Genomic DNA, 24,405 nt, shown 5'->3' with positions numbered 1-24,405 from the left:
TGTCACCATCAGCTAATCAGTCTCAGCGTGGGTATTATACCACCTTCCAGGTCCTAGATAATGGTGGCCTGCCCCCAGAGAACCATTCCTTTAGAGGGACCCCACAATGACTGCTTGTGTGAAGAGTTCTCTTATAAAGTAGATTCTGACCCTCAGTCTGTTTTCATGAATCTGGATTTTTGTGCAAACCAAGGTATACCTGCATATAACAGCAGTGGCCACTTTTCTCGGCTTCATCCCAGCCGCCCAGTGGTTCTCCCCATCCCACCCACTTTGCCCTTCCAGGTGTCACTTTATCAGTTTGGTTCCTGAGGCCAGTGACCTTGGCTGTACCTTTTGGTTCATTCCCTTCTAGCATCTTCTCCCACATCTAGTAATTAGGATCTCTGTTATCTTTATAGGTAAGGATCCCCCCCCCACCCCGGAGTTCTTTCTTTCCTGCTGCCTGCCCTTTTAGAACAACATTAATTAATATCTAAACCTGAGTCTCCCCACCTTTTCCTGGTGGTAAGAATCGCCTGTGGGAACATCTGTAAACACAGATTCCTGGGCCTCCTCATCAGGAGATTGTGATCTTGGTGTTTGCAGACCGTCCACTGGGCTGTCCTGTCACTTCCTGACTCAAAGCAAGCACAGGAGTTGCTTGGTTATTGGTCTTCTCTTTCCTCTGTGTGTCCCCTCATGGTTCCTTACCCTTGATCTCTCAGTCACCCAAACCACCTCTTTCTTGAGAGACCAGTGCTGGTCACCAGTAAGGCCCTGCCTAGGCTCCTTGACCCCTTCTCAATACTTCTTTATTTCTCAGAGCAGAGGCTGTGAAAGTGGGGTCTGTGGGATAACAGGCTCTATTTGTTCCCCTTGCCTTCTAGAAATTGGTAAATAAAAAAAAAAAAAAGGGCAGCAGCTTGCTGATTTCTTTTGAAAAGAAAGACATCTGAGCCTCCATAGCCCAGCTGGAACCTGGCACCCTTGGATAGAAACTAGCTGGGGGTTGGTGGCTGGGCCCTTTGTTGGGCCAGGGATGTCCAGTTCAACGCAGTCCTCACCACTCTCTCCTAGATGCCTCCCATGCTCATTTTCATGACTCTTTGGCTCCAAAGGCATTTGAGCGTGGGACCACCTTTTGCCTGTCCCACTGAGAGTGCCATCTGCTCTGCCTCTCAGAATCCTCCCCACCACTGTGTCCTACCCACTCCATAAACCCTTCCCTCCACCTTCTCCTCGAATCCCCAGAAATGCCTTCCTTCCTCCTGAACTCTTCTCCTCAGTCAAGTTTTTGAGAAATGCCTTCCACTATCTTGAGCTGCGGTTTGTCTCTTATCTGCATGGAGGGTTTTCTGATTCCTGACCCTGCTCCATACTACAGGTGACTTACGTATTTCTCTGTAACTTTGACAGGGCTTAGGCTCAGCCAGTATTTGTCTCAGTTGTATTATTTGGTGGTGGTGGTGGGGTGGGGGGTGTCTCCAAGAACATACCAGATAAGCTTCCCAAGCACCCTCTTAAAGTTTTGTCAGAATTGCTCCTTGGAGCTAAAATACTGAATCCATTAAAAATTTCTCCATTGAAGGGTGCCTGGTTGACTCAGTCTGTGGAGCATGCAACTCTTAATCTTGGGGTTGTGGGTTCAAACCCCACGTTAGGTGTAGAGATTACTTAAACCTTTAAAACAAACAAATAAATACATTTCTCCATTGATTTGTTGGGAGAGGATCCCAGAGAACGGACTCTGAAGTCAGGCCGCCAGGCTTCATGTCTGGCTTCTGCCCTACCACTGAATAGCAGTGTGACCCTGGGAAAGAGCTGAACTTCTCCAGACCTGTTCCCTCCCCCTTTAACACAGGCTGTGTGGAGGCTAAAATGATGATGCATGCCTGGCATTTAGCCTGGCGCCTGGTATATGGTAAGGCCTGAATAAATAGTAGCTGTTACTGTCTTGTTCTGAACCTCGTGCCAAGTTCTAGGCCAGTTGCTGGGTCTCCAAGAGACATGAGATGTGGTTGGCCCTCAGGAAGTGCTTGTCTCAACCGGATTTGAGGTGACTCCAGAGAGTCAAGTACCAACATGGGATTTTGCCTAGAGGACAGGGGAACACAGAGATCCTGGGTGGTCAAGGACAGGGAGGTGAATTTAGGCTGGTCTTGAGGACCCCATGAAATGCTATGCTGGGCAGCTGCAGAAGCATAATAAAGGGAGGAATAGCATGGGGGAGCAGTGGGTGGGAAGTTTGTGGTAAGAGGCACTGTTAGGAAGAGAGGTCAGGTCAGAACAGATGTCCAAGGGCCTTGTTAAAGGAAGTGTTGTTAGCTTTGGCAAACTATGTATAAGCCACCTAGTTAAATTTGAATTTCAGATAAACAACAGATAATTTTGAAAGTGCAAGTATGCCCCCAAATATTGTATGGGTTATACTTACACTGAAAGAATGAATTTTGTTGTTTACCTGAAATTCAAACTTAACTGGTGAGACAGTATTTTATTTGGCAACCCTTCTTGTATGCCTGGTTCCCAGAAGGCCCTGCTCAAGTGCAGACAGGTTTTACTCAGGAGGAAGAATTCTGTTAACTTGTTGGAGCAGATTTATTTTTCAGAGTAGCATGAAAGTGAAATGGGACTTAAGGGAGGTCAGTTGAGGGGTTAGAGTGGGGATAAAGCAGGCAACCTGGCAGGACACATAGGGGTCCTGTCTGGACAGGCAGCAGTGAGAGGGCCGGAGCTCTGGAAGAAGGCTGGCTCCAGGGATGTCTGAGGGGGGCCTGGGTCCCACCCAGAGCCAGGAGGGTTCTCTCCCACTTTCCCATACTGAACCCCTAAAAGGGGCCTGGTTTAGCTGACTGGCCTTTTGCAGGCTCCCTGTGCTCAGGTCTGGACTATTGGCAAGGGTTTGTGGCTCACAGGTGGAATTGGAGAATAGGAGTGATGAGGACAGTCATTGTGGGAGAGAATACTCAGCTTTGTCCCTGTGATAACAAGGATGGACCAGGAGAAGAAAAGAAGCACAGAGGCCACAGGCTGCTGGGGTGTGTTCTCTGTGCAGGCAGCAGGCAGTGGGGACGGCCACTGGAGGGTACCCTCAGTGGCTCCCTACAGTCTATAGAACAAAGCCAAGAGTCCCCAAGGTGGGTCAAGGTCATTCACAGACTGATGTTACCTTCTCACTCCTCTTGGTGACCCCTCCCCCACGCCCCAGGCACATGGAGCCTCCTACAGTTCATAATGACAACCATCATGACAGTCCCACTAACATTGGAGTACTTAATATCCTTCGACTGAGCCACCCAGGTACCATCATCCATGGTTTTTAACTGGATCCTCACTGACGCTCCACAAGGCATGTAGAGAGGGTTCTATTAGAAGTTCAAGGCTAGGGATACCTGGGTGGCTCAGTGGGTTAAAACTTCTGCCTTCGGCTCAGGTCATACTCCCAGGGTCCTGGGATCTAGCCCCGAAGCAGGCTCTCCGCTCAGCAGGGAACCTGCTTCCTCCTCCCTCTCTGCCTGCTTCTCTGCCTACTTGTGATCTCTGTCTGTCAAATAAATAAATAAATAAATGAGGTTCAAGGCTAGTGATAACTCTTTGGAAATAGAGATAGGAATAAAGTAGCCCCGAAATGTTTCTGATTTTCATTTGCTGAGTTAGGAAATAAAGCCCCCAAGGTCAGCAACAGCCAACTTTCTAGAAAAATGGAAAGGAAAAGAAATGGACGTGTAGAGATAGACCTGGGACCTTCTTTCATCTTCTCAGCAACCCAACGTGGAAGCAGTGGGGAGTGAGGAGATGAGTGGGTGGGCGCCTCAATGAAGCCCCATATGCCCCAGAGGCTGACCTCTTTTGTGAGAACACCACAGACACAGCTGCTGGAGTCCTCAAAGAAGTCACCACACTCACACTCAGGGAAGCCCAAAGCCATGGATTCCCCACTCATAGATTCTTCCAGTCCAGGTAGTTTACCATTCTGGGTCATTTTTCCCAAAGCAGTATTGCCTGCTTGTGTATGGAGTTGCCACACTCCAAGAGACATGTTAACAGGGAGTTAACTCATGCTGAAGGGAAAAGGCTTTGTTCACCCTCTACCCACACTTGGATATACCGTGTATTTGGTAACACCTCCTGGGAGGTGGTGGTATCCCATAATCAGACATTAATATTCCTGCAGCCAAATGTATTCCATCAACAGCAACAGGAAGTGGGAAAAGTAAAGATTAAACTAACCTCAAAGCATCTCAGGTCAGGTTTTTTACCAGATGGGTTATGAGACTATGTTTCAGTGTTCAGAGCTTTTGGAGTTTGGTATTTGGAAGGGGGGTCCCAGAGCTGTACCTTTCTTTCCCTCTTAGGAAATTCCTTGAAACATGAAAGAAGTACAGTTTGCCTACTTCACCATGAGAGGGCACCCCGTTATCATTTTGTTCAGGATCCTTGCTAATGGAGGTTTTTTCCTCATTTCAGCTTGCAGATGCCAGCAAGTTACCCAACCTGAAAGAACTTCTCCAGTCTTCTGGAGACAAAGACGTACAGGCCAGGGATCTGGTGAGCTGGATTTTATCCTCAAAGGTCCTGACAATCCACAGTGCAGGGAAGTCAGAGGTGAGACTTTGGTCTATAGGACAGTAGATCCCTAGGGCTGAAGGGCTCTGGGACCTCCTCCTGCACCAGAAAGGCCTGGGAAGCTTGCTGAAAATACATCTTCCTGGACCTTGCTCTGAGAGATGCTGATTCTGTGTCTGGAGTGGGCTCAGGAACTTGCACACTGGCAGTGCGAAGCAGTGTTCTCCCCATTACGGTGAACCTGGAGCAGGTCACCGGGTACATCTCAGTATCTCCGTCTCCTCATCTATAAATAGTATACTTCCATCAGGGAACTGGCTGTGAGAATGGCATGAATATTCCCAGCTAGAAGAATGCCTTAGGGTACATGCTAAGGGCTCAGGAAATGTTGGGTATCACAACGGTGGACCCTTGACCACACCTTAAGAAACACTGGCCTCATCCAGTTGTCAGGAAACACAAAGGCAGAACCTGGTTCATGAAACACTTCAGGCACTGGGGTCAAATCCCACTTCGATCTAACATTCAGTCTCCTTTTCCCCATTTGTACATTGAGAATATTAATATTATCACAGAGGGGAGCTATGGTAGAATGTATGGCACCCCCAGTATAGTTTGTGGCACAGACTAGACATTCCATAATCTGGTTTCCCTTGCCTGCCCAGGATCTCCCAGGGTCAGGCTGGGAGGACAAGGACCAGAGCATGGGACTGCACACCCTCTGGCCTTGTGCTCTTGCCTCAGTACAGAAGCAGGGGTTTATCTGTGTTGTTCTTTACTTCATCAGTTTCAATTTAAGAGCATTTAATTTTTACAAGCTCCTGCCAAAGACAAAAACCCTCTTCAAGTGGCAGAGAATTGGCTGTTTCAGATTCTGGTGTCTAGGGGTGTCCACCTATGTTGGTAAAGGGTCAGTAACAGAGAGCCCTGGAGTGGTAGTCAGGAGATCCACAATCAAGTCTGGGCTGGATTGCTGACTCAGAGAAGATATCTCCGTTTCACTTCTGTCATCTGCTAAGTTGAGATTTATTCATTCCTTTATTTTTCCTCTTCAAGTATCTACTAGATGTTGGGTGCTGGAGCTAAAGTTGATAAGACAGTGGTTCCTTGACTTTTAATTATGGGTCAGTTAAATTTCGTTAAAATGTGGAGTGTTGGTACTCCACATATGGAGTGAGGATTATTAGCTTCTTATTTTTATTTTATAGCTCAAGTAAGGACATTAGGCTGCTATGTCTCATCACTTTATAAAAATATATTTTAGTACAAAAAAGGAGGATGGTCTCAAAAAAATGACACAGACGGGCTCATGGCAACCTGACAGCGATATAAACGTATTTGTTACTTTGTCCTTAGTTTTCTCATTTAATCACAACCCAGAGAAAACTTTGCCACAGACTGGTTTTGGTCTATGACTTACTGTTTAGAAATTACCCAAATGATGTGGTCCCTGCCCTGAGAAGGATCACTGCCCGTCAGGAAGAGCTTACTCTTCCATATCAATTTGGTTTTGTTGTGTAACAAACCATTCCCAAAACCTAGCGGCTTAAAACAACATTGATTGTTTCTCAAGATTCAGTGGGTTAGTTGGGTTGTTCTTCTGGATGGGGCTGGATGATCTCGAGTAGCCTCACAGGTCTAGGTCTTGAGCTGGAATGGCTGCTTTGGTGGGGGCCTCCTCTGTGAGGCCCTCATCCTACTGAAGGCTAGCAGGGGTTGTCCCCATGGCAGTGAAGGGTTCATAGCAGCAGGCCCTTTTTAAGTTTCTGCTTGCTGTATTTGGCCAGGGTCAGAGCAAGTCACATGGCCAAGTCCAGATTCAAGGGGCAGATAAGTAGATGTCACCTCTTGGGGGAGTTCTGGAGTTCCCACCTGCAAAGTCAGTTAAAGAGGGGCAAATGGACAAGGATGGGAGGAAACATTTTTGGCCATTCTTGCACTTGATCCACCTTTCTACCTCCTGAGATTATTGTAAAGATGGAATGCAGGAAATGGATGTGATAGTGTTATAAAAATTAGAGGTAGTCTTTTTTTTTTTTTTTAAAGACTTTTATTTATTTACCAGAGGGGGGTGGCAGAGAGCGAGCACAGGCAGACAGAATGGCAGGCAGAGGCAGAGGGAGAAGCAGGCTCCCCGCCGAGCAAGGAGCCCGATGCCGGACTCGATCCCAGGACGCCGGGATCATGACCTGAGCCAAAGGCAGCTGCCTAACCAACTGAGCCACCCAGGCATCCCTAGAGGTAGTCTTTAGTTAGAAGAAAGAGTTCATGCTTTGCAGCTTGGTGTAGGGAAAAATAGTATTAGAGGGAAGCAGTCTTGAGCTGTAAGCTCTGAGCTTATTTATAAACTGTTGTCTGTATTCTCGTGCAACTAGTTGTTCTCATGAGCAGAGCCCGTAGGAGGTAAGCCCAAAGCTTTAGGATGCCATTTTGGCAGCACGTCTTACCAGGTTCCCAAATAAAACTGCCACTTCCTACGTGTTTTCAAGTTCAAAAAGATCCAAAAGCTGACTGGTGCCCCTCACACGCCTGTCCCCGTGCCGGACTTCCTGTTTGAAATTGAATACTCCAACCCAGCGAACGCCAAATTTTATGAGACCAAAGGAGAACGGGACCTAATCTACGCCTTCCATGGGAGCCGCCTCGAAAACTTCCATTCCATCATCCACAATGGGCTGCATTGCCACCTGAACAAGGTGGGGCCTAAACTCCTGACGTGGGGGTCAGAACCCTGGGGGATTTGCTGGTAGAGGGTGGGGGGAGGAGTTCACTAAGGCCTTGCCCCTCCTAGTATAGTCTGCAGACCAGTAGTAACACCAGCACCTGGGAAGTGAAGATGCAGAATCTTTTTTTTTTTTAATATTTTATTTATTTGACAGAGAGAGACCACAAGTAGACAGAGAGGCAGGCAGAGAGAGAGAGGGAAGCAGGCTCCCCGCTGAGCAGAGAGCCCGATGTGGGACTCGATCCCAGGACCCTGAGATCATGACCTGAGCCGAAGGCAGCGGCTTAACCCATTGAGCCACCCAGGCGCCCGAAGATGCAGAATCTTGAGCCCACCCTAGACCTTCTGAATTAGAATCTGATTTTTAATAAGCTCTCTGGGTGTTTCTTATACTGATTACAGTTTGAGAAGTATTGATTTGAAGATGGTACCCAATGTTGGCTGCCCATTTGGAATCATTTGGGGAGCTTTTAAAAATCCCAGTGCTTGGCTGCATCCCAAACCAATTAAATCAGGATGTCTGGGTATGGGCCCAGACACCAATATACTTTAAAAGTCTGGTGATTCCAGGGTATAGGCAATCCTTGTGACTCAGCATGGTCCCTGGCCAGCCGCATCCACATCACCTGAGAACTTGTTGGACTTGGGGAATCTCAGCCACACCCAAGATCACCTGATACGGGATCACTCTAACAAGCTCACCAGGTGACTCGTAGGCATGTAAAAATTTGAGAAGCACTTGCCTAGGAGGAGAGCCTCCTAGGAGTCAGAAAAGACCACTTTAGCAGCTCTGTCTGTGTCTCGGGCAAATTTCATTAACCTCTCTGAACCTCAGCGTCCCCATTTGTAAAATAGGATGTCATTACCCACCTTCTGGTGTGCTGAGAGGATTCAAACAGTTCATATATGCAAAAGGCTCTTCCCACACTAGACTCCAAGAAAGCAAGGGCTGCTTTCATAGGTGGATGGAGAGGGAATCTAGGGTAATTCGAGGGCTGCGGCCTTCTGCCTCATCAGAGGGTCTGGTTCTGTGAGCCATGGGCTCAGCTGTGGCTTTTGCAGGGGCTAGAGAGACTTTTCCAGCACTGCTGTAGCTGATTAGTGCAGTTGGGTTTTGCGTAGGATGACGGGCTTGTTTATACTGGCTCTCAGCTTATTTTTATGGCCAGGCTACTGGAATCCAGGGGGCCTCTGCTTCATGGCAGAGCCGGCCTGGAGAAGCTGCCTGCAGATTACAGGCTTGTACAGCAGACCTTCACTTCACTGGGGAGTCGCTGCGTAGAGGCATCTCGTCAGAGTCCATTGGTAAAGCGGATGTCCATTGGCCACTTCTGTCTAGGTTTCCAGTGAGGGGCTTGCTTGAGGGAGCTTACTTGCCAGTTGAAGCTGTGAGATTATTTTCATAGTACAGATACCCGACCTTTCCCACTCTTGTTTCTCTGCTCAGAGCAGTTTTGCTTGAGGTTCTTGAGTTGAGGGGGGTTTCGTCTGTGTATATATTGCAGCCAGAGCTGAGAGTGGGTGTGGAGTCAGAGCAGATGACATCCAGTGTCCTTGGAGAAGGTCTGTGGCAGCTTCTGAGACATGGGGACAGTGTCTAAGTTGGCAAGGGGCTTCCCAAAGGTAAAGCAAAGGCTCGAGTTTCATTCCCCTTAAGCTTCACTGAACCAGCTTAGAATTGTGGAAGCCTGGGGCCCCTGAAAAAGACATCTCTCAGTTCCCAAGCTTAGGATGTTCAGTGAGCAGTTTGAGTTCACTCAACAGATGCAGACACTGCAGCCCGAAGATAGCAATTGAATTTCAACTTCAATTTCAAAGTCCATCCATTGGTAGCAGCTACCTGAAATGAGAAGGATTCAGAGTCAGGATGACTGAGTGCCATGACTGGTACTGTTCTGCTGGCTATCATGGTTGATTGTTGACCCTTTGCTGTGGTCTACTGTGGGCAGAAGATGAGTTTGCTTTGCCTGCTGTAGCCTCAACCTATGGGTATATCACCTGGGCTCATTCTCTCTCACCTGGCATGCTTCCTCATGGAGGACATCAAGTTAGCCCCTACCACTAGGGACCTGCCTCCTAGATTTTGGACATTTTCTTGGTTGACACCAATATGAAGAGTAATACTTACCCTTCCCTTAATACAGGCCTGCCTTATATGGTAACAGGCTCTGGTCTGAGATTCATTTCTTTTCCACATGACAACTTGGGTCCCTTCTACCCTCAAGTGTGATCCTCCTCCCTGTGCGTAAGTACATGACTTGGCTTCTGGAGGCTGTCAGTGTGACCATGCTAAATGCACTCTTGTAACAGGAATGACTAATATATTGTGACACACATGCCCTCTCCTTTCATGTGCTGGGGTCCTGCTCAGTGTTATGTACATTATCTCATTGAATACTCCTCTGTGATGTTGTGAAGGAGATACACTTGTCAACATTTTGTAGACGTAGAAACTGAGACCCAGAGAGTTTCTATAACTCGCCAGCTTGTTGGAGGTACAGTTAGGATTCAAACTCAGGTCTGTCGGGTCTCTTCTATCTTTGTTTTTCTCATTCAAACTTGACCACTAATTTGCCAGGCTAGGTGGGCACATCCACAATCAAGTTAAACTGTCATCAGATGGGAATGTGTTTAACTACAACTCTGAGATGATGTCTTAGAATGAACTGACATTATATACCTTTTCCCAGGGGAAAAAGAGGCTTAAGAATTTGTTGCTTACAGTTTTATTGAAGAAAGACCTATGTCATCTTGCTGTGCCAACTTTACATTCACTTTGTTTCTTTGTTAACCTCTGCCATTCCAGACGTCCTTGTTTGGGGAAGGGACCTACCTCACCAGTGACTTGAGCCTGGCCCTCATTTATAGCCCCCATGGCCTGGGATGGCAGCGCAGCCTCCTTGGCCCCATCCTCAGCTGCGTGGCTGTGTGTGAAGTCATTGATCATCCAGATGTCAAGTGCCAAATGAAGAAGAAGGGTAAGTGAGCGCTTGGCCTGGGCCGGGATGCAGGCCTATTAAATGTACAGGCTCTTACCGTTGGCTCATCTGTTGAATGAAACACCCATTGCCTGCCACGGAATGGGCTGGGTCCAAAGCAGCGTGGGACAGGAGCTTGCCTTCACAGTGCGAGCAGTCTCCTTGGGGACACGTGATAAAAAAAGATACACTTACTACAAGGTGGTGGGCAGAGCGTACCAGGGGAGGCGGCTGATGAGGTCCACAGGGGCAGCTGAGAGGAAGGTACAATCATAGTTAGGGAAAGCTGTGGGGTAGAGGGGAGCTTCAATAGGTAAGGGACACCTGAGTGGTTCAGTCGGTTAAGTGTCTGCCTTCGGCTTGGGTCATGATCTTGGGGTCCTGGGATCGAGCCCCACATCGGCCTCTCCACTTGGTGGTGAGTCTGCTTCTCCCTCGCACTCTGTGCGCTCTCTCTCTCTCTTGCAAATAAATAAATAATTTAAAAAGTAGATAAAAGGAAAGGTGTGAGGCCAGAATGTGGGCTCTTTGAAGGCAGAAACTGGGTTTCAGCTACTCTTGGGCACCTGGTATCTGCAGAGAACCTGGAACCTACTTGGCATTCAGTAGGTATTTGGTCAACTGAAGCTAAAGACACATGTCCAGACCCGTTCCTCCAGACTACTTTGGTGTGTGCCTGGGTAGGCGCCAAGAGGACGTGAGAGGCACCTGAAGCTGTGAGGAGTAAATCCTGGGCTCTCTGGGGAGCAGATGACTAGCAGCCACCTCTAGTCTGATCCATTCCTTCGAGTCTCTGTCTTGTGTGCTCTGCTGTTTTGCCCTTGGTGGCAAAAGAGTCCCAGAACTCTTACTCTAGTCTCCAGAACTGACTGGTTGGTTCCACTGAGAAAACTGTCTGTTCCTGGCCTCTAATGTAAAACAACTGGAGTCCTGAGGAATGGGCCCAGGTCTGACGCCACCCTTCCAAAGCAGGCAGCATGAATATCTGCATTTATAATTCTTAGGAAGTTTGCAAACTCTGACCTTAAACAACAGAACAAAACCTTGCAGTGTCTGCTGTCACATAACTTTGTTTGTTTGTTTTTATCAAGCTTCATCATGTTATTAAAAAGTTTGGTGTTTTTTGTTTTGTTTTTTAAACAAGTCTTGGTACAAAGGATGGAACATGAGAGTTCTAAGAAGCTCGAAAATCTGGATGGTTAATTTAAAATGCCTGCTAAGGGACTCATTTTGGGTCAAGTCCTGTACCTAAGCCAGGATAATTTTTTTGTGATGGCCATCAGTCTGCTTCTTCCCTCTGCTTTCCCAACTCCGTTTTTTTCCCCTTGTATCCCTTATTATTTTCCTGGTTTTTGTTTTGTTTTGTTGTTTTTGTTTTTGTTTTCCCCTCTTATCTTGTTTGTCAGATTCTCCTGTTTTTTTGGTGCTCCTCTATACACCCAGACCTTTCCTCAGCCTGCTGGGGTTTCTCCACCCTCATGACCAGGAGGCTTGACCTGTTCTATTCATAATTTGCTTCTCTTATTCCTGAATGTCCCCAAGTAAAGCTGTGCTTCATTCTCCTTGTTCAGATTCCAAGGAGATGGATCGCAGGAGAGCAAGAATCAAACACAGCGAAGGGGGAGATGTCCCCCCAAAGTACTTTGTGGTCACAAATAACCAACTCCTGCGAGTGAAGTACCTGCTGGTGTACTCACAGAGGCAGCCCAGCAGGTAAGGCAGGCAGTCCCCGTGAGAGGCCCAGGGCAGCACCGCAAAGCTGCATTCAGAGTGGTGGGTTCTTTGCTGCCAGCGTCCCTTGCTCCCCGGCCTTAGACTTGAGCAGTGTGTGAAGTATATAAAACACGAGGGTTGAGGAAGACGGGTCTGAGGAGATGGGGTCCTGGCCCTAAGAGGGACTGTGTGTTCCTAGTGAAGAAGGTAGAGACTTGTAAACACAAATGACATGAGGGACTAAATGAAGCCAAATTGGCTGCCTCAGAACACGAGGCCCCTTCACCACCCGGGCTCCTGATTGTGCTCTGGCACCCACTAACTGAGGTGAAGCTGAGAGGCTGGGTGGTGCCTGGACACCAGCTGGGAACGTGTGCACCCTGCTCGGTCACTCCCTGCAGTGGTGTGGACCCACCACCTGCTGCTCTCTGCACCTGAGCTGCTTCCTCTTTATCTCTAAAATGGGAGTTGAATTCAACAGCAGATGAGACCTTTCAGCCCGTCATAGCCATGGCCGATGCCTCATCTCATCTCAGCAGTGTGGTAGTTGGTGGATGTGCGAGGATCTCTAGGCTCAAGGGTTGCTTTAAGATCCTGTTGCCTTGTTGGGGTCTGTGGCAGGGCTTCTGATGGGGACAAGCAGTAGAGAAGCAGGTAAGATAGGAAAGGGGGTCATCTTTAATATGCCCCACTCCAGTGGTTTCCACGCTTCAAGACTTCATAAACCAGTAAAATCCTCCCCTCCCCCGGCCGTCCCCCACATTTGGGGAAATTTGGATAGGGTTACTGAGTCTGAGGAACATTATCCTTTGGTTTAAAACCATCTGGTTTTTTCTACTTGAAAATTCCATTCCTCTCCCACTTCTCCCTAGAGTGTCTCTTAGTGTACACTCGGACGCTTTAGATCATCTCCTGGTGGGCCAAAGAGGGCTCCCCCAGCTCCAACTGATATCTGTACATGTGTCACCGTGAAGAGACTTTTGCTAAGTCACCTGCCACCTGCTGCCATCTGGGCAAACACCCTGAGCAAGAACCTTCTAGATCCCAAAGTCTCACCAAAGAAAAGACAGGTCATAAAAGGTACAAGAGGAGCCATAAGAGAGATGATCAGGATGAGCTCATTGCATAGCTGTCTTTGCACATTTAGAAAATGTTCTGGTGAAAGATGTGTCTGTGCCAGGGCAAATAGCCCCAGATTTTTTGAGCAAAGTAGCATGCACGAACCTTCATTTCATGGCTTACCCAGAGGATGAAATTCATCATTTCATCTTCTTTGAGCCAGAAGTTGTTGCATACCCTTAAAAAAAAATGTTTTTCTCTTCTTGCCAACATCCTTCCCGCTCCCCCCCCATGCAGGGCTTCCAGCCAGCTGTCCTGGTTTTCCAGCCATTGGTTTATGGTCATGATATCCCTGTATCTGCTGCTGCTGCTTATTGTGAGTGCCATCAATTCCTCAACTTTCCATCACTTTTGGAATCGTGCAAAGAGATAATCCCTTGGGGCCTGGTGTGGGGGCCACCTCAACCACGTGCCTTACGATATAATCTGTTCTGTATCTCCCTTGCCCCATGTCCAACTGGGTGGAGTCTGGGGGCCAGCTGGGGACCACAGGACAATTTTCATATGCCATAAATGTATTGATTGCCTTTGACAATGCTCCCAACCACACTCCGGTCAGTGGGGACCATGAGGCTCCTCACTCTGAAGTTTCAGGGGAGTCCTCCTGTCTGCTCCTTCCTAAACAATCCTAGGGAGTTGGCTTTTCCGCCAGGGCCAAAGGAAAAAACCCTGCTGCATTTAAAAACAAAGTGTCCAAGCTGTCAGTGGTATGTTTACAATCGCTCCTGGCGGACATTGGCCCTTTCTCTAATGCCTTCTGGAAGGCGGAATATGTGTAGTGGGGACTATAAATCACGAGGCGGTTGCCTTGTTTTGACTTGAGACACCCAAGAGGAACAGTCATGTTTCTCATAAAAATTGGTGGGATCGTTTCTGAATTCCATCAGCCTTTGTACATGAGTACAAAACATTTTCGCAGTTTTCTCAAATCCACAAACAGCCTTCTGCTACAGTTGTCACCCCCCTGCCCTAACCATGGAAGAGAAAGGAAGGAGCCAGAGACTTGATAAAAAAGACAAACTTGACTATGAGCAACTCATCTTTTTCTAAAAATTACCAACTGCTGATTACAGCTGAAATGAAAACACATGTTTGTGTTTTTTGTTTTTCTTTCTTTCTTTTTTTTTTTTTTTAAATAGCTATTTGACAAATTCATCTTTGGGAGCTGAGTAAAAGGGAGATTTCTAAACCTAGAGCACTCTTTGGCCAGTGCCTGTAGTCTCTTTCTTGGCCATGTTTTAGAGAGCCGCAGGCCTGCCCCCTCTTCTCGTTCTCACGAAGCTGCCTTGACTGTGGCCTCCCAGCCACAAGTGCCACGTCGCAGGCCTTCTGTGGGCTGCCGGCCTTCAGGACAGAGGCCTGCCTCAGTCTGCCACAAAGGTGCATGGACTGAGCCTTCCTTAGAGGGGTTGCGGGTCTTTGGGACTCAGCCTGGGCTTTAAAAGTGCCAAGGAAGCCTCTGGCTGCCCACGGGAGCTGCAGTTGTCCTTGCTGATTCTCTGCCCTTCCTTCCTACCCTGTTTCAGCCATCATGGAGCCACATCTGATGTGGGGGGTAGATTTCTATAAAGATGGTGGAAAGTCAGCTTTCTATAATCTGTGAAGTTGTGAAAAAGCCACTATCATGGTTTTTACATTGAGTATGGCAACATTTCAAAAATAATAAAGGTATTTTCCTAATTACTGAGCTGTCTTTGTGACTGCTTTTAGCCTCAATGAGAGCCTGCCCTGTAGGCCTTGTTGCTAAAAATATTATCCTCTCCTCCCTTCCCTGTTCAAGGTAGCAGTTTGCTGGACAGCGTGTATCCCCAGGTTATCTAGTAGGTGTTTGATTTCTGGTCACTGATTGAACAAATCTGAGCATCTGCTGTGTGCTGGGCACTAAAAATAGTAGCAGGATCAAGGTCAAAATGCCCTGCTCTCCTGGAGCCGAGGTCTGGCCAGGTGGGGTATGGGCAGGCATTCCCAGGAGTGAGGTTGGATTATATGATATTACAAAGGAATTTTGGGAAATACTTGGCCAGGAACCTCACCTTCATCTGGGGTCAGGAAATATGGAGATGACATGTGTGGCACTGCAGAGCACCTAAGGGTACTGATTTATTTAATCCTGACACCAGATGAAAAATTGAAGTTTCCTAGCTTGCCCATGGCTACGTGGTCATAGGAAGTGGCACAGAGCTGGGAGCTGCGCTGGGCAGGTTCCAGTGTGACTCTCATAACCAGTATCCTCGATGGCCCCCAGGGGCTCCTGGCAAAGGTGATATCCAACTGAAACCCGACAGAGCCATGGGTGTTAAGCTAAGAAGGGGAGGAAGAGTGTTTCAGGCAGTGGGAACAGCACATGTAAAGACCCAGAGTTCTCGCTGGAGAAGTTAAAAGCAGGAGGACCGTACAGTGGTGAGCAGTGGGGCTGGAGAGGTATGCAGGGGCCAGGTCATGCAAGACCATCAGAACTGAGGGAGAGCCACTAGGTCTTAAGCAAGGAAATGATAGGATCGGGTTTGCTTTCCAGGAAGACCCCTCTGGCTGGGGGTTGCAGATTTAGATTTAGCATGGTTTTGAGGATTAACAGGACTGACACAGTAGGGCTCGGCAAAGAGCAAAGAGCTGGTGAGTTTAGTTTTTAATGGCCCAGTAGAGGGAATGAGAATGCAAAGGAGACCCAGCAGGGAAATGGGAGGAAACCAAGACAGCAGAGTGTCATGGAAGCCAAAAGGGAAGTCTTGATGTGCTCTGTCAAATGCTTCGGAATGGTCAAGATTATTCCTGAGAGGAAACCTTTGGATTTACTGAGTTGGAGATCACTGGTGAATTTGGTGGGAACAGTTTCAGTAGAGTTCAGCACAGGGGATGTGGACAAAGTCTGACTGCATAGACATGAAATGTTCACCGTTTCCAGGAATTCGCAAGCAATATTTCTTTAAAAACTAGTCTTTTGGGGCACCTGGGTGGCTCAGTGGGTTAAAGCCTCTGCCTTTGGCTCAGGTCATGATTCTCCGGTCTTGGGATCCAGCCCCGCATCGGGCTCTCTGCTCAGCAGGGAGCCTGCTTCCTTCTCTCTCTCTGCCTGCCTCTCTGCCTACTTGTGATCTCTGTCTGTCAAATAAATAAATAAAATCTTAAAAAAAAAAAACACCAAACCTAGCCTTTCTTTTTTTCTGAGGTTTCTGCCCTTCTTCTGCCTCCTCCAGAGTCAATGCAATTCCTTATGTGAGTGCGGGACAGGCATTTGAGCATTTGGGGAGGGCAGGGACATTATGAATGAAGAATGGTCCTATCCTCCAGGACCTCCTAGGCTAGTGGAGGGCCATTGGACAGGTATATTTTAATATGGCAGAAGGAAATCCCTGGAGGGTTGAAATGAGCAGAAAGTGAGATGAGGGCAGAACTACATTATGACTTCATGACTTTACGGGCCCTTTTGCCTTCCTGGACTCCTTCCTCAATAAAAAATATCTAAAATTATATTTTATGGGGTGCCTGGGTGGCTCAGTTGGTTAAACATCTGACTTTGGCTCAGGTTATGATCTCCAGATCCTGCAATCACACTCAGCAGGGAGTCTGCTTGTCCCTCTCCCTCTGCCCCTCCCCCTGCTCATTCTTTCTCTCTCTCAAATGAAAAAAAAATTTTTTTAAAAAATTGTTCTATGATTGTATTGGTATAAAGATGAATATTACTGCTAAATACTAAAATGTTTGCTTCTACTTATAAGCTTGTTTTTTCCTTCTGATTTTAAAGGAAATTAAAACATTTTTATAATGTGGACTCTAGGCCCTGTGCCTACTATGCTAATGGATGAGTCAACCCTGGACCAGGGTAATGGGGGATAGTGTGAGATCCCTGGGTAGCTGGGAATGGAGAGGCAGGAAAGAGACAAAGACTTACCGTTTTGCTTAGCTCCAACCTGATATCCAAGGCAGACCCCATAAAGCAGCCAGCGCTAGGGAAGAACAATTTTGGGTGCTGGGATTTGGGAGCTCAGGGGGGCTCATGCTACAAACACTTTTTCATGGAGCGGGAAGAAGCGGTCTCCTTGCTGACAAACCCCTTCTGGGCCAGGAGCTTCAGCAGGTGGCTGATGGCAGAGAAGACCAGATGGTGGTTCATTTGGAGCCACCTCACATGGGAGCCCCAGCTGCCTTGGTCTTGTGAAAGCAACCCCATCAACCCTCTGTCACTGATGCCACTGTCATGGGGGACAGTTTGGGGAGGGGTGGCAAGTAGAACTCCCACAGGTTTGGGCCTCGCTTCTGGAAAGTGCCAAGAATCCGATGAGCTGTCGGTACCCCCAACAAAGGGAAGGGGTTTTTGGTTAAGTGTATGTGTGTATGTGAGAGGGACATGGAGGAGGAATGTGGTTCACTGTTGTTTCTGATTAATTCATTTCATTAAACGCTGATTGCCAACAAAACCAGGAGTATGTGAGGAGTTTGTGACTTAAAGAGCGCAATTTGGATTTTTTACTTTAGAACATGACCCCATCCATCTGAGACCATTCCTGCCGCTGAGCCCTGGAGGTTTGTGTTGGCTTGGAATCAGCTGCGCTCGCCTTCCCCATTGCCATGGTGATTCTTGGACTGGTTGAAGGGAGCTGGGTTCAGCTTCTTTCTCTCTCTCTCTCACTCACACACACACACACACACACACACACACCGGACCATTCCCTTCCCTAAGCTCCCTCACAGCCCTCACCCATCTCTCTCCCTGCTCCCCGCCTTTCCACCCTGCCCCACCTCATGAGTTTTCCATCTCTTGGCCTTTGTTTGTTTTGCTTTTGTCAGTCTCCCTCCTCTGGATGGGTTTGTGTTTGTTTCCAAACTGTCTGGGGCTGTGTACCAGGGAGACGGTGTCCTGGGCTGCCTCTAGCCCTGATCTGGTTAGAATAAGCCCCTCTCCTTTGTATGATCTCCAACCTGACATTTGGAACATCCAAAACAAATCATGACATTCTGAAGCAAGATAGAAACCACCATCTCCACCCACTCCTGTTGGCACTCTTGTCCACCTGGAAAGGGTTTTAGAAAATTTCCAGTGTTTTCCACATCATGCAGCCCTGAGAAGGGGACACAGCACTTATTGAATACCTACTGTATACCAGCCACTGGGCTTGGCTTTGTGTGCCTTAAAAATCCGGTGGTGAAGGTGACGTTTCCTGCATTTAAATCAACTGCAAGCTGTGGGCAGGGCCCAGGCTGTCTTGGTATACCCAAGAATCTCAAATATGGTGGGACTCAAAAAAAGTTTGTTGAGAGAATAAATGGATGAAAACATGCAAGAAACTTCCCTGCCATAGCAGAGAGTAATGACTGAATGTCAGCAAAGATGACTGAAGTTAGACTTGAGAAAAAACCCATTGGCAAGGCCGTGTGCATGGGTGAGGGTTTGTGGGAAGGTTGTGGATATTTGATGCTTGGTTTCAGAGTCCCATTTGCTCTCTGTACCTTTTGTGAATAGTCAGGGGTGGGCAGGACAGGGCCTTTTGTTTCACTGAAAAGACTGAATTAAAATGCAAATTGTCCAGTGAAAGGTTAAGCTATTTATATGATGCTTATTCATACACACTTAAGTGACTGGTGATAAAGTCCTTTCTAAGAACAGGATTTAGGAATAAGCTGGAGAGAGTGGTGGTAGAAAAAAAGCAACCACGGGAATTAAAGGGCAAGAGATTTGAGGGGGTAGGGGGAGAAAGGGAAGGCTGGGGCCACTGGAATCAAATTTCCTTCAATGCCCACTTAGCATCAAACTTCTTTCAGTGCCCACGTAGCCAAGAGAAGATCCGTGTGCAAACAGTCTGTGGAGCCGACAGGGCCTTCCAGCCCCCACAGCATTGGACAGGTCAGTCAAACTGCCTGCTAATGGGGGCAGGAAGAAGACATGGCCAGTCTGATTCCTGGGACGTATGGATTACAGATTGGCTTAAAGATGTAGCTTTACTGGGAGGTCTGGGTGTCTCAGTTGGTTGGACGACTGCCTTTGGCTCTGGTCATGATCCTGGAGTCCTGGGATCGAGTCCCGCATCGGGCTTCCTTCTCGGCGGGGAGTCTACTTCTCCCTGTGACCCTCCCACTCTTCATGCTCTCTCTCAAATAAATAAATAAAATCTTACAAAAAAAAAAAAAGATGTAGTTTTACTGATCCTAGGCAAATATAGGCTATTCCAAATGGGCCCAGTAACACATTGCCTATCAGAGATCTGCAGGGATTTAAAACTGGCAATCTATTCTTAGAGGGCTTGGGGGTGCTTGAAAAGTACTAGTCTTGTTAGCTCTTTGAACCTTTGGGTGACAGCTGTTCTTCTCGTGGTCCATGGTCCATTTACCCTCCTGGTCCCATACCCCACCTTCCCTCTGGGACACCAACCTCTGCCACCCTCATTGGTTCTGGGTAAAGCAGACTGTCCCGTCTACCCACACACTCGAGGGGCAGAGCAGTGGCTCAGGCCTGAGCCAATCAGCAAGCTGCATTCTGCTGACCTTAAAGACTGGTTCAGATACTAACATGTGATCCAATAGGAGACTATAAGGTTTTCGCCGGTGCTGTTGGGAAAGAGGTGCTTGCATTCATCCCCACTGTCCACCCCCCCCAACCCCGCCAAGTCCTCAACGTGGGAGACTGGTCCTGGTGTTAAACATCACAGTGGAGAGAGAGCAGAGCTTCCGGCGTGGTGGGCATATTGAAAGAATTATTTAGTCTTCATAATATCCTTGTGAGGCAGGCACTATAATTTTTATATTATATATAAATATAATATATTATTATAATTTTTATATATATATATATACTAGAGAAGTGACTTGCCCAAGGTGAAAAGTCCTGAAAGATACAGTACCAAAGCTGAGCCTAAAGCTGGAGTAATGATAAGTCAGACAAGCATAAGGCTGCAGCTCAAGGGGCTGCCAGAGCAAAAAGGATCTGGGCTGGTGGTGTAGGGAGGTTGGAACCGGCAATACTGGGTCTGGGGGATGCAAAATGAGCTCCCTTCCTGGGCTAAGGCCATGAGCTCTGCTGCGTCTCCTAATCAGGGGGCACCTGGGATGTTGGGCGTGGGACCATGGAAAGTCTTTCCCAACAGCCACACTATTAACAAGAGCTTTGGGTTCAGCTCCATTCACCTTTCCACCCCATCCCTGCAGACCCAGAAGATGAGCTCAGAAACACGGGGCATGGAATGTGGGGCAGGGAGGGGTGGCCCCTCCCTTCCACCTCCACTGCCTTCTCAGAGCTCGTGCCACCAGCCTGCTCTGATTAAGCTGACTTCTTGGAGTCCTCCAATCCAGGGGCTGCCAATAGCCAAATCCCCCTGATTGTCTGGGATGTTCCCGACAGCAGAGAATAAACAGTCTCCCCTGTCCGGCCAGCTGTGCTGAGCAGCATTCCTGTCTCTCGGCCCACCCGGCTGGGTGGGGATGCAGCCCTGTGTCCACCTCCAGCAGAGGCCTAAGGAACCTGGCAGGAGGGTGGAAAAGGGGAGGAGAGGTCATTGTCTCTGGGCCACACAGGACATTCCCCTGCCTGAGTCCTCATTTTGCCTCACCGTAGACACCTCCGTTTCAGGCCACTCCTATTGCAAGGTCTGTGCTTGTAATAATGACCCTGTGACTTAAGAGGAGGCCCACACCAGGCCATTGTCCCCAGGGTTGGAGGCCCTCACCCTTACCCAGGGACTGCCCGGGGAAATCTGAGACACCTATATCACTCTAGCTACCCCCGAAGCATCACGCCCAAATGGCTCGTTCTGCAGAGGCAGACATAGCAAGTCAGCAGCAGAAGCAGGACCAGACGCTGGACCTTTCACTGCTCTCCACTGCCTTGGGATGCCGTGGCTGCTGTGGCTGGAATGACATAGGGACTCTGAGTGAGAGGGGCGGCCTGTGTTTTTGGAGAGGAGCAGAGGTGTTTTCATCCTACGCCTGTTTTGGAGATCAGGCTTGTGGCCGAGCCATTTCCTGAGGAAGTAAGGCCTCTGGAAAAGCGCTGTTCACCAGCCCCTCCTAAATCATACGTTTGGGAGCAGAGCTGGGGCAGCAGGACCTGAGTGGGGCTCTGTTACAGTCTAGAGGCCAGTGTTCAGCCTGGGCTCGGCAGGCTATGGGCGGTGCCTGGGGACAGAGGGCAGAGTCCTTGGCAAGGGGCAGTACCCCCAGCACACACCATCTGTGGAGGGCAGAGTCCTTGGCAAAGGGGAGCACCCCCAGCACACACCATCTGCTTCTCTGCCTGTAGGACTCTGGCCTGGGATTGCGGGGGAGGAGAGAGAGCAGCCTTTCTCAGCAAGTCTGCAAAAGGAATTCCTCTAGGAGCCCCCTCTGGCCGCAGACAGAAGGGGGAGGGAGGCAGACAGTGTGGGAGCCCAGGGCAGCCCAGGGGTCTCTGTGGACAGGTGTCTCCCTCCCAGTCCGTCTCAGGCTCACAGTCTTGTCTTTGTCTAGCTGCGTGTATCAGTGTGAATTGATGGGACTGTTCCGTGTTTGTATGTCTGGCTGGCGGCATTTCTGGTTGGAGCTGGCTTCCTTGGTGGGAAAGCGTGTACTTGTGTGTTTGCTAGCTAGCCTATCTAGGAGTCCACATCTCTGTGTAAGCTCATCTATGTGGGTATGTTCTAGGGAACATGGGGGCCTCTGCCTAGGTGAATGGGTCTACGCCTGCCTACATGCTTCTATGGGAGTATGCATATGAGCATTTAGGTTACTTTGGTATAAGACCTACCACTCCTAGGTTTAAGTTTAGGCATGTGTGTCTCTGGGTAGATCTTTGTCAATAATGTGTTGGTCAGTGCCTGAAAGCATGTATATGCCCGTCCATTTAGATTTGTGCAGAAGACTTTATTCACTCATTCATAAAATGATTTTCTCATTTGCTAACAGCCATCTTTAAAGTGCTTGCACTTTGTGAGCACCAGGCAGGGGGAGTTTAGAGAGGTTTCCAGGGCAGCTCCTAATGTTTGCAAGAACCAGGGCAAGAGTACAAATGAAGGCTTAAATTCATAGGCCTAAATACTTAAAATGTTGTAAGTCACAACAACAAACTGCTAAATAAAATATTTAATCCCAGTAAGCCAGATATTTAATCCGCTCTTAGCGTGAATTTGATTTTGAATTCCCAACTCCTCTCACTTTTTGCTGGAATTCAGCAACACAGAACAAGGAGCAGTGATCTGAGTTTGAGCCACTGTCCTAGACTCAACTGAAGACTCACTCCATGGTCTGGCCTCATTTTCCTCATCTATAGAATGGAGGGGCTGCATGACCACATCTTTAACTTACAGCTCTTGCTTGCTTGGTTTACGGTAGGAGTGTGATTGATTTCCTGAATTAATTATTTTCTAGAAGACAGATGGAAGAATGCCTAAGTGTAGAATCTGTGGGTTCAGACAGAATTGGGTTTGAATCCCAGCTCTGCTGTACACAACCTGAATCTCCTTCATTTTTTAAAAAAAGATTTATTTATTTATTTGAGGGGGAGGTGAGGAGGGAGAAGGAGAGAAGCAGATTCCCTGCTGAGTGTGGAGCCCTACACAGGGCTCCAGCCCATGACCCCAGGATCATGACCTGAACTGAATTAACCAACTGAGCCACCCAGCGTCCCACTGTATCTCCTTTAGAGTTAGTTAATCTCCCTTAGAGTTATGAAGAGTAATAAAATAATGTGTGTGAAGTGTTGAATACTGTCAGGCTCACAGTAGGTTTTCAATAAATACTAGCTTCTGTCCTTAACAAGGCTCTTTCCAGCTTCCATACCTTACGGATTCTGGGTTCAGTAGACATGTTGACTAACGGCAATGATTGGGACCACATGTTCAGAAAGTTCTGGCCTTGCTGGGGGGAAAAGGACAGTTGGGTAAGAAAATCAGTGTATTAGGGGCGCCTGGGTGGCTCAGTGGGTTAATCCTCTGCCTTCGGCTCGGGTCATGATCTCGGGGTCCTGGGATCGAGCCCCACATCGGGCTCTCTGCTCGGCGGGGGGCCTGCTTCCTCCTCTCTGCCTGTGTCTCTGCCTACTTGTGATCTCTGTCTGTCAAATAAATAAATAAAATCTTTAAAAAAAAAGAAAGAAAGAAAATCAGTGTATTCTAAGAAGCTGCCAATCAGATCTGGGTGTGAGCCATACCCTCTATCCCATGACATTTTCTCACTTTTAGGTAAAGCGCTATGAAGTACACATTCAATGCCCTCTTCTGACCTTTCTGCCCATGAGCCCCTCCCTGGTGCTGTAGGATGCTGAGCTAAGTAGGATCAAGCCACACGACAGAGCTGGGTCAGGAAAGGCCTCAGGCTCCCCGACATGTCTGGGCCTGCCTGACCAGCCCCAGCAGTGGGCAGATCCAGCTAGGCAGAGGGCACCTGTTCCCCATGATTGATACTCCTGAGAGGGCATGGCTCTGCCTGGCACAGGTAGCCTGAGGATCCTGGAGCAGTGGGGAAACTGAGGAGCCCTTTGTGTGACCCCTATCCTCTCAAGGCCCCTAGAATGGCTAAGTTCCAGCAGGAACAACATGAAGAGAATTGGGGTGGGACAAGTGACAGTGCCTCTCAGCCAGGGCTGGGGGTGGGGGTAACCATCTTGGGAATCCTCTGGAGCCTGTGAAAACTGGCGGCTCTTGGACTCTCCTGAAATATCTCTGACCTGAAGGGAATGAAGGAGGGGTCTAGGGCCTAGCCAGGGTTGCTGAGTTGGGAAATGCTTTGTGTATGAGCTCAGGGTGGCTGAGGCCATGAGGGAGGCCTGAAAGAGAGGGTCTGCCCTGGAGGTCATGCTGGCCATCCCCCTGATCCCATGCACACATGGGTGACTGAGAATTGGTTTGATGCTCTCCCAGCTCCAGGGATTACTGGGGAGGTGGGAGCAACTTTACCTCCAAAAGGTCTTCTGGGAGTCATTGTGATCTCCCCCCACTACCCCTGGGCTGCTCAATTTGGGGCTAGACTTGGGAATTTTCCTCTTGGAAAAAAAAAAAACAAAAACAAAAACTGAAAGCAAGGGAGCAAGTGGTGGGTTGAGGCCAAAATAATATGTTTAAGGAAATTTCTGCTTCATGCTGGCTAGGCCAGGGACTGTCTGGTCAAAGCACTGCTGACAGCCAGGTTCCCTGTAAGTAAACAGACTGCCTCTGATGGCCGCCCTGAGCTCATTTCCCTCAGCAGTATGCGAGGAGGATGATGTCACCGGAGCAGGACCTCCTAGTCATGGAGTTTGTTGGTGAGCAGGAGTGAATCTGGGTGATCCCTGGCAGCCTGGGTGCTGCTGCCTAATTATTGCAAGCAGCTGCTTCTCCCTCCTACACATACTCATCAATGATGGGATTCCAGCCCCACCCATGA

General features: G+C 48.4%; 1 protein-coding gene across 4 annotated transcripts in view; it reads left to right on the top strand.

The window, feature by feature from the left end:
- LOC122892943 (protein mono-ADP-ribosyltransferase PARP16) overlaps positions 1–24,405 on the top strand; it is a 73,305-nt gene that overhangs the window by 7,625 nt on the left and 41,275 nt on the right. For 2 of the 4 annotated variants that reach the window (XM_044229640.1, XM_044229638.1), the window contains exons 2-4: positions 4,450–4,587; positions 7,038–7,244; positions 10,080–10,251. In XM_044229640.1, coding sequence (XP_044085575.1) covers positions 4,450–4,587; positions 7,038–7,244; positions 10,080–10,251 — 517 coding nt within the window. Of the gene's footprint in view, positions 1–4,449; positions 4,588–7,037; positions 7,245–10,079; positions 10,252–11,822; positions 11,965–13,320; positions 14,135–24,405 lie in introns of those variants that run through there. The other 2 variants (XM_044229641.1, XM_044229639.1) reach the window with 2 other exon arrangements.

Source organism: Neovison vison, chromosome 13, assembly GCF_020171115.1.
Source record: "Neovison vison isolate M4711 chromosome 13, ASM_NN_V1, whole genome shotgun sequence".
NCBI lineage: Eukaryota > Metazoa > Chordata > Mammalia > Carnivora > Mustelidae > Neogale > Neogale vison.
The sequence above is the reverse complement of the archived record's forward strand: the minus strand, read 5'-3'. Positions and strand labels throughout refer to the sequence as shown.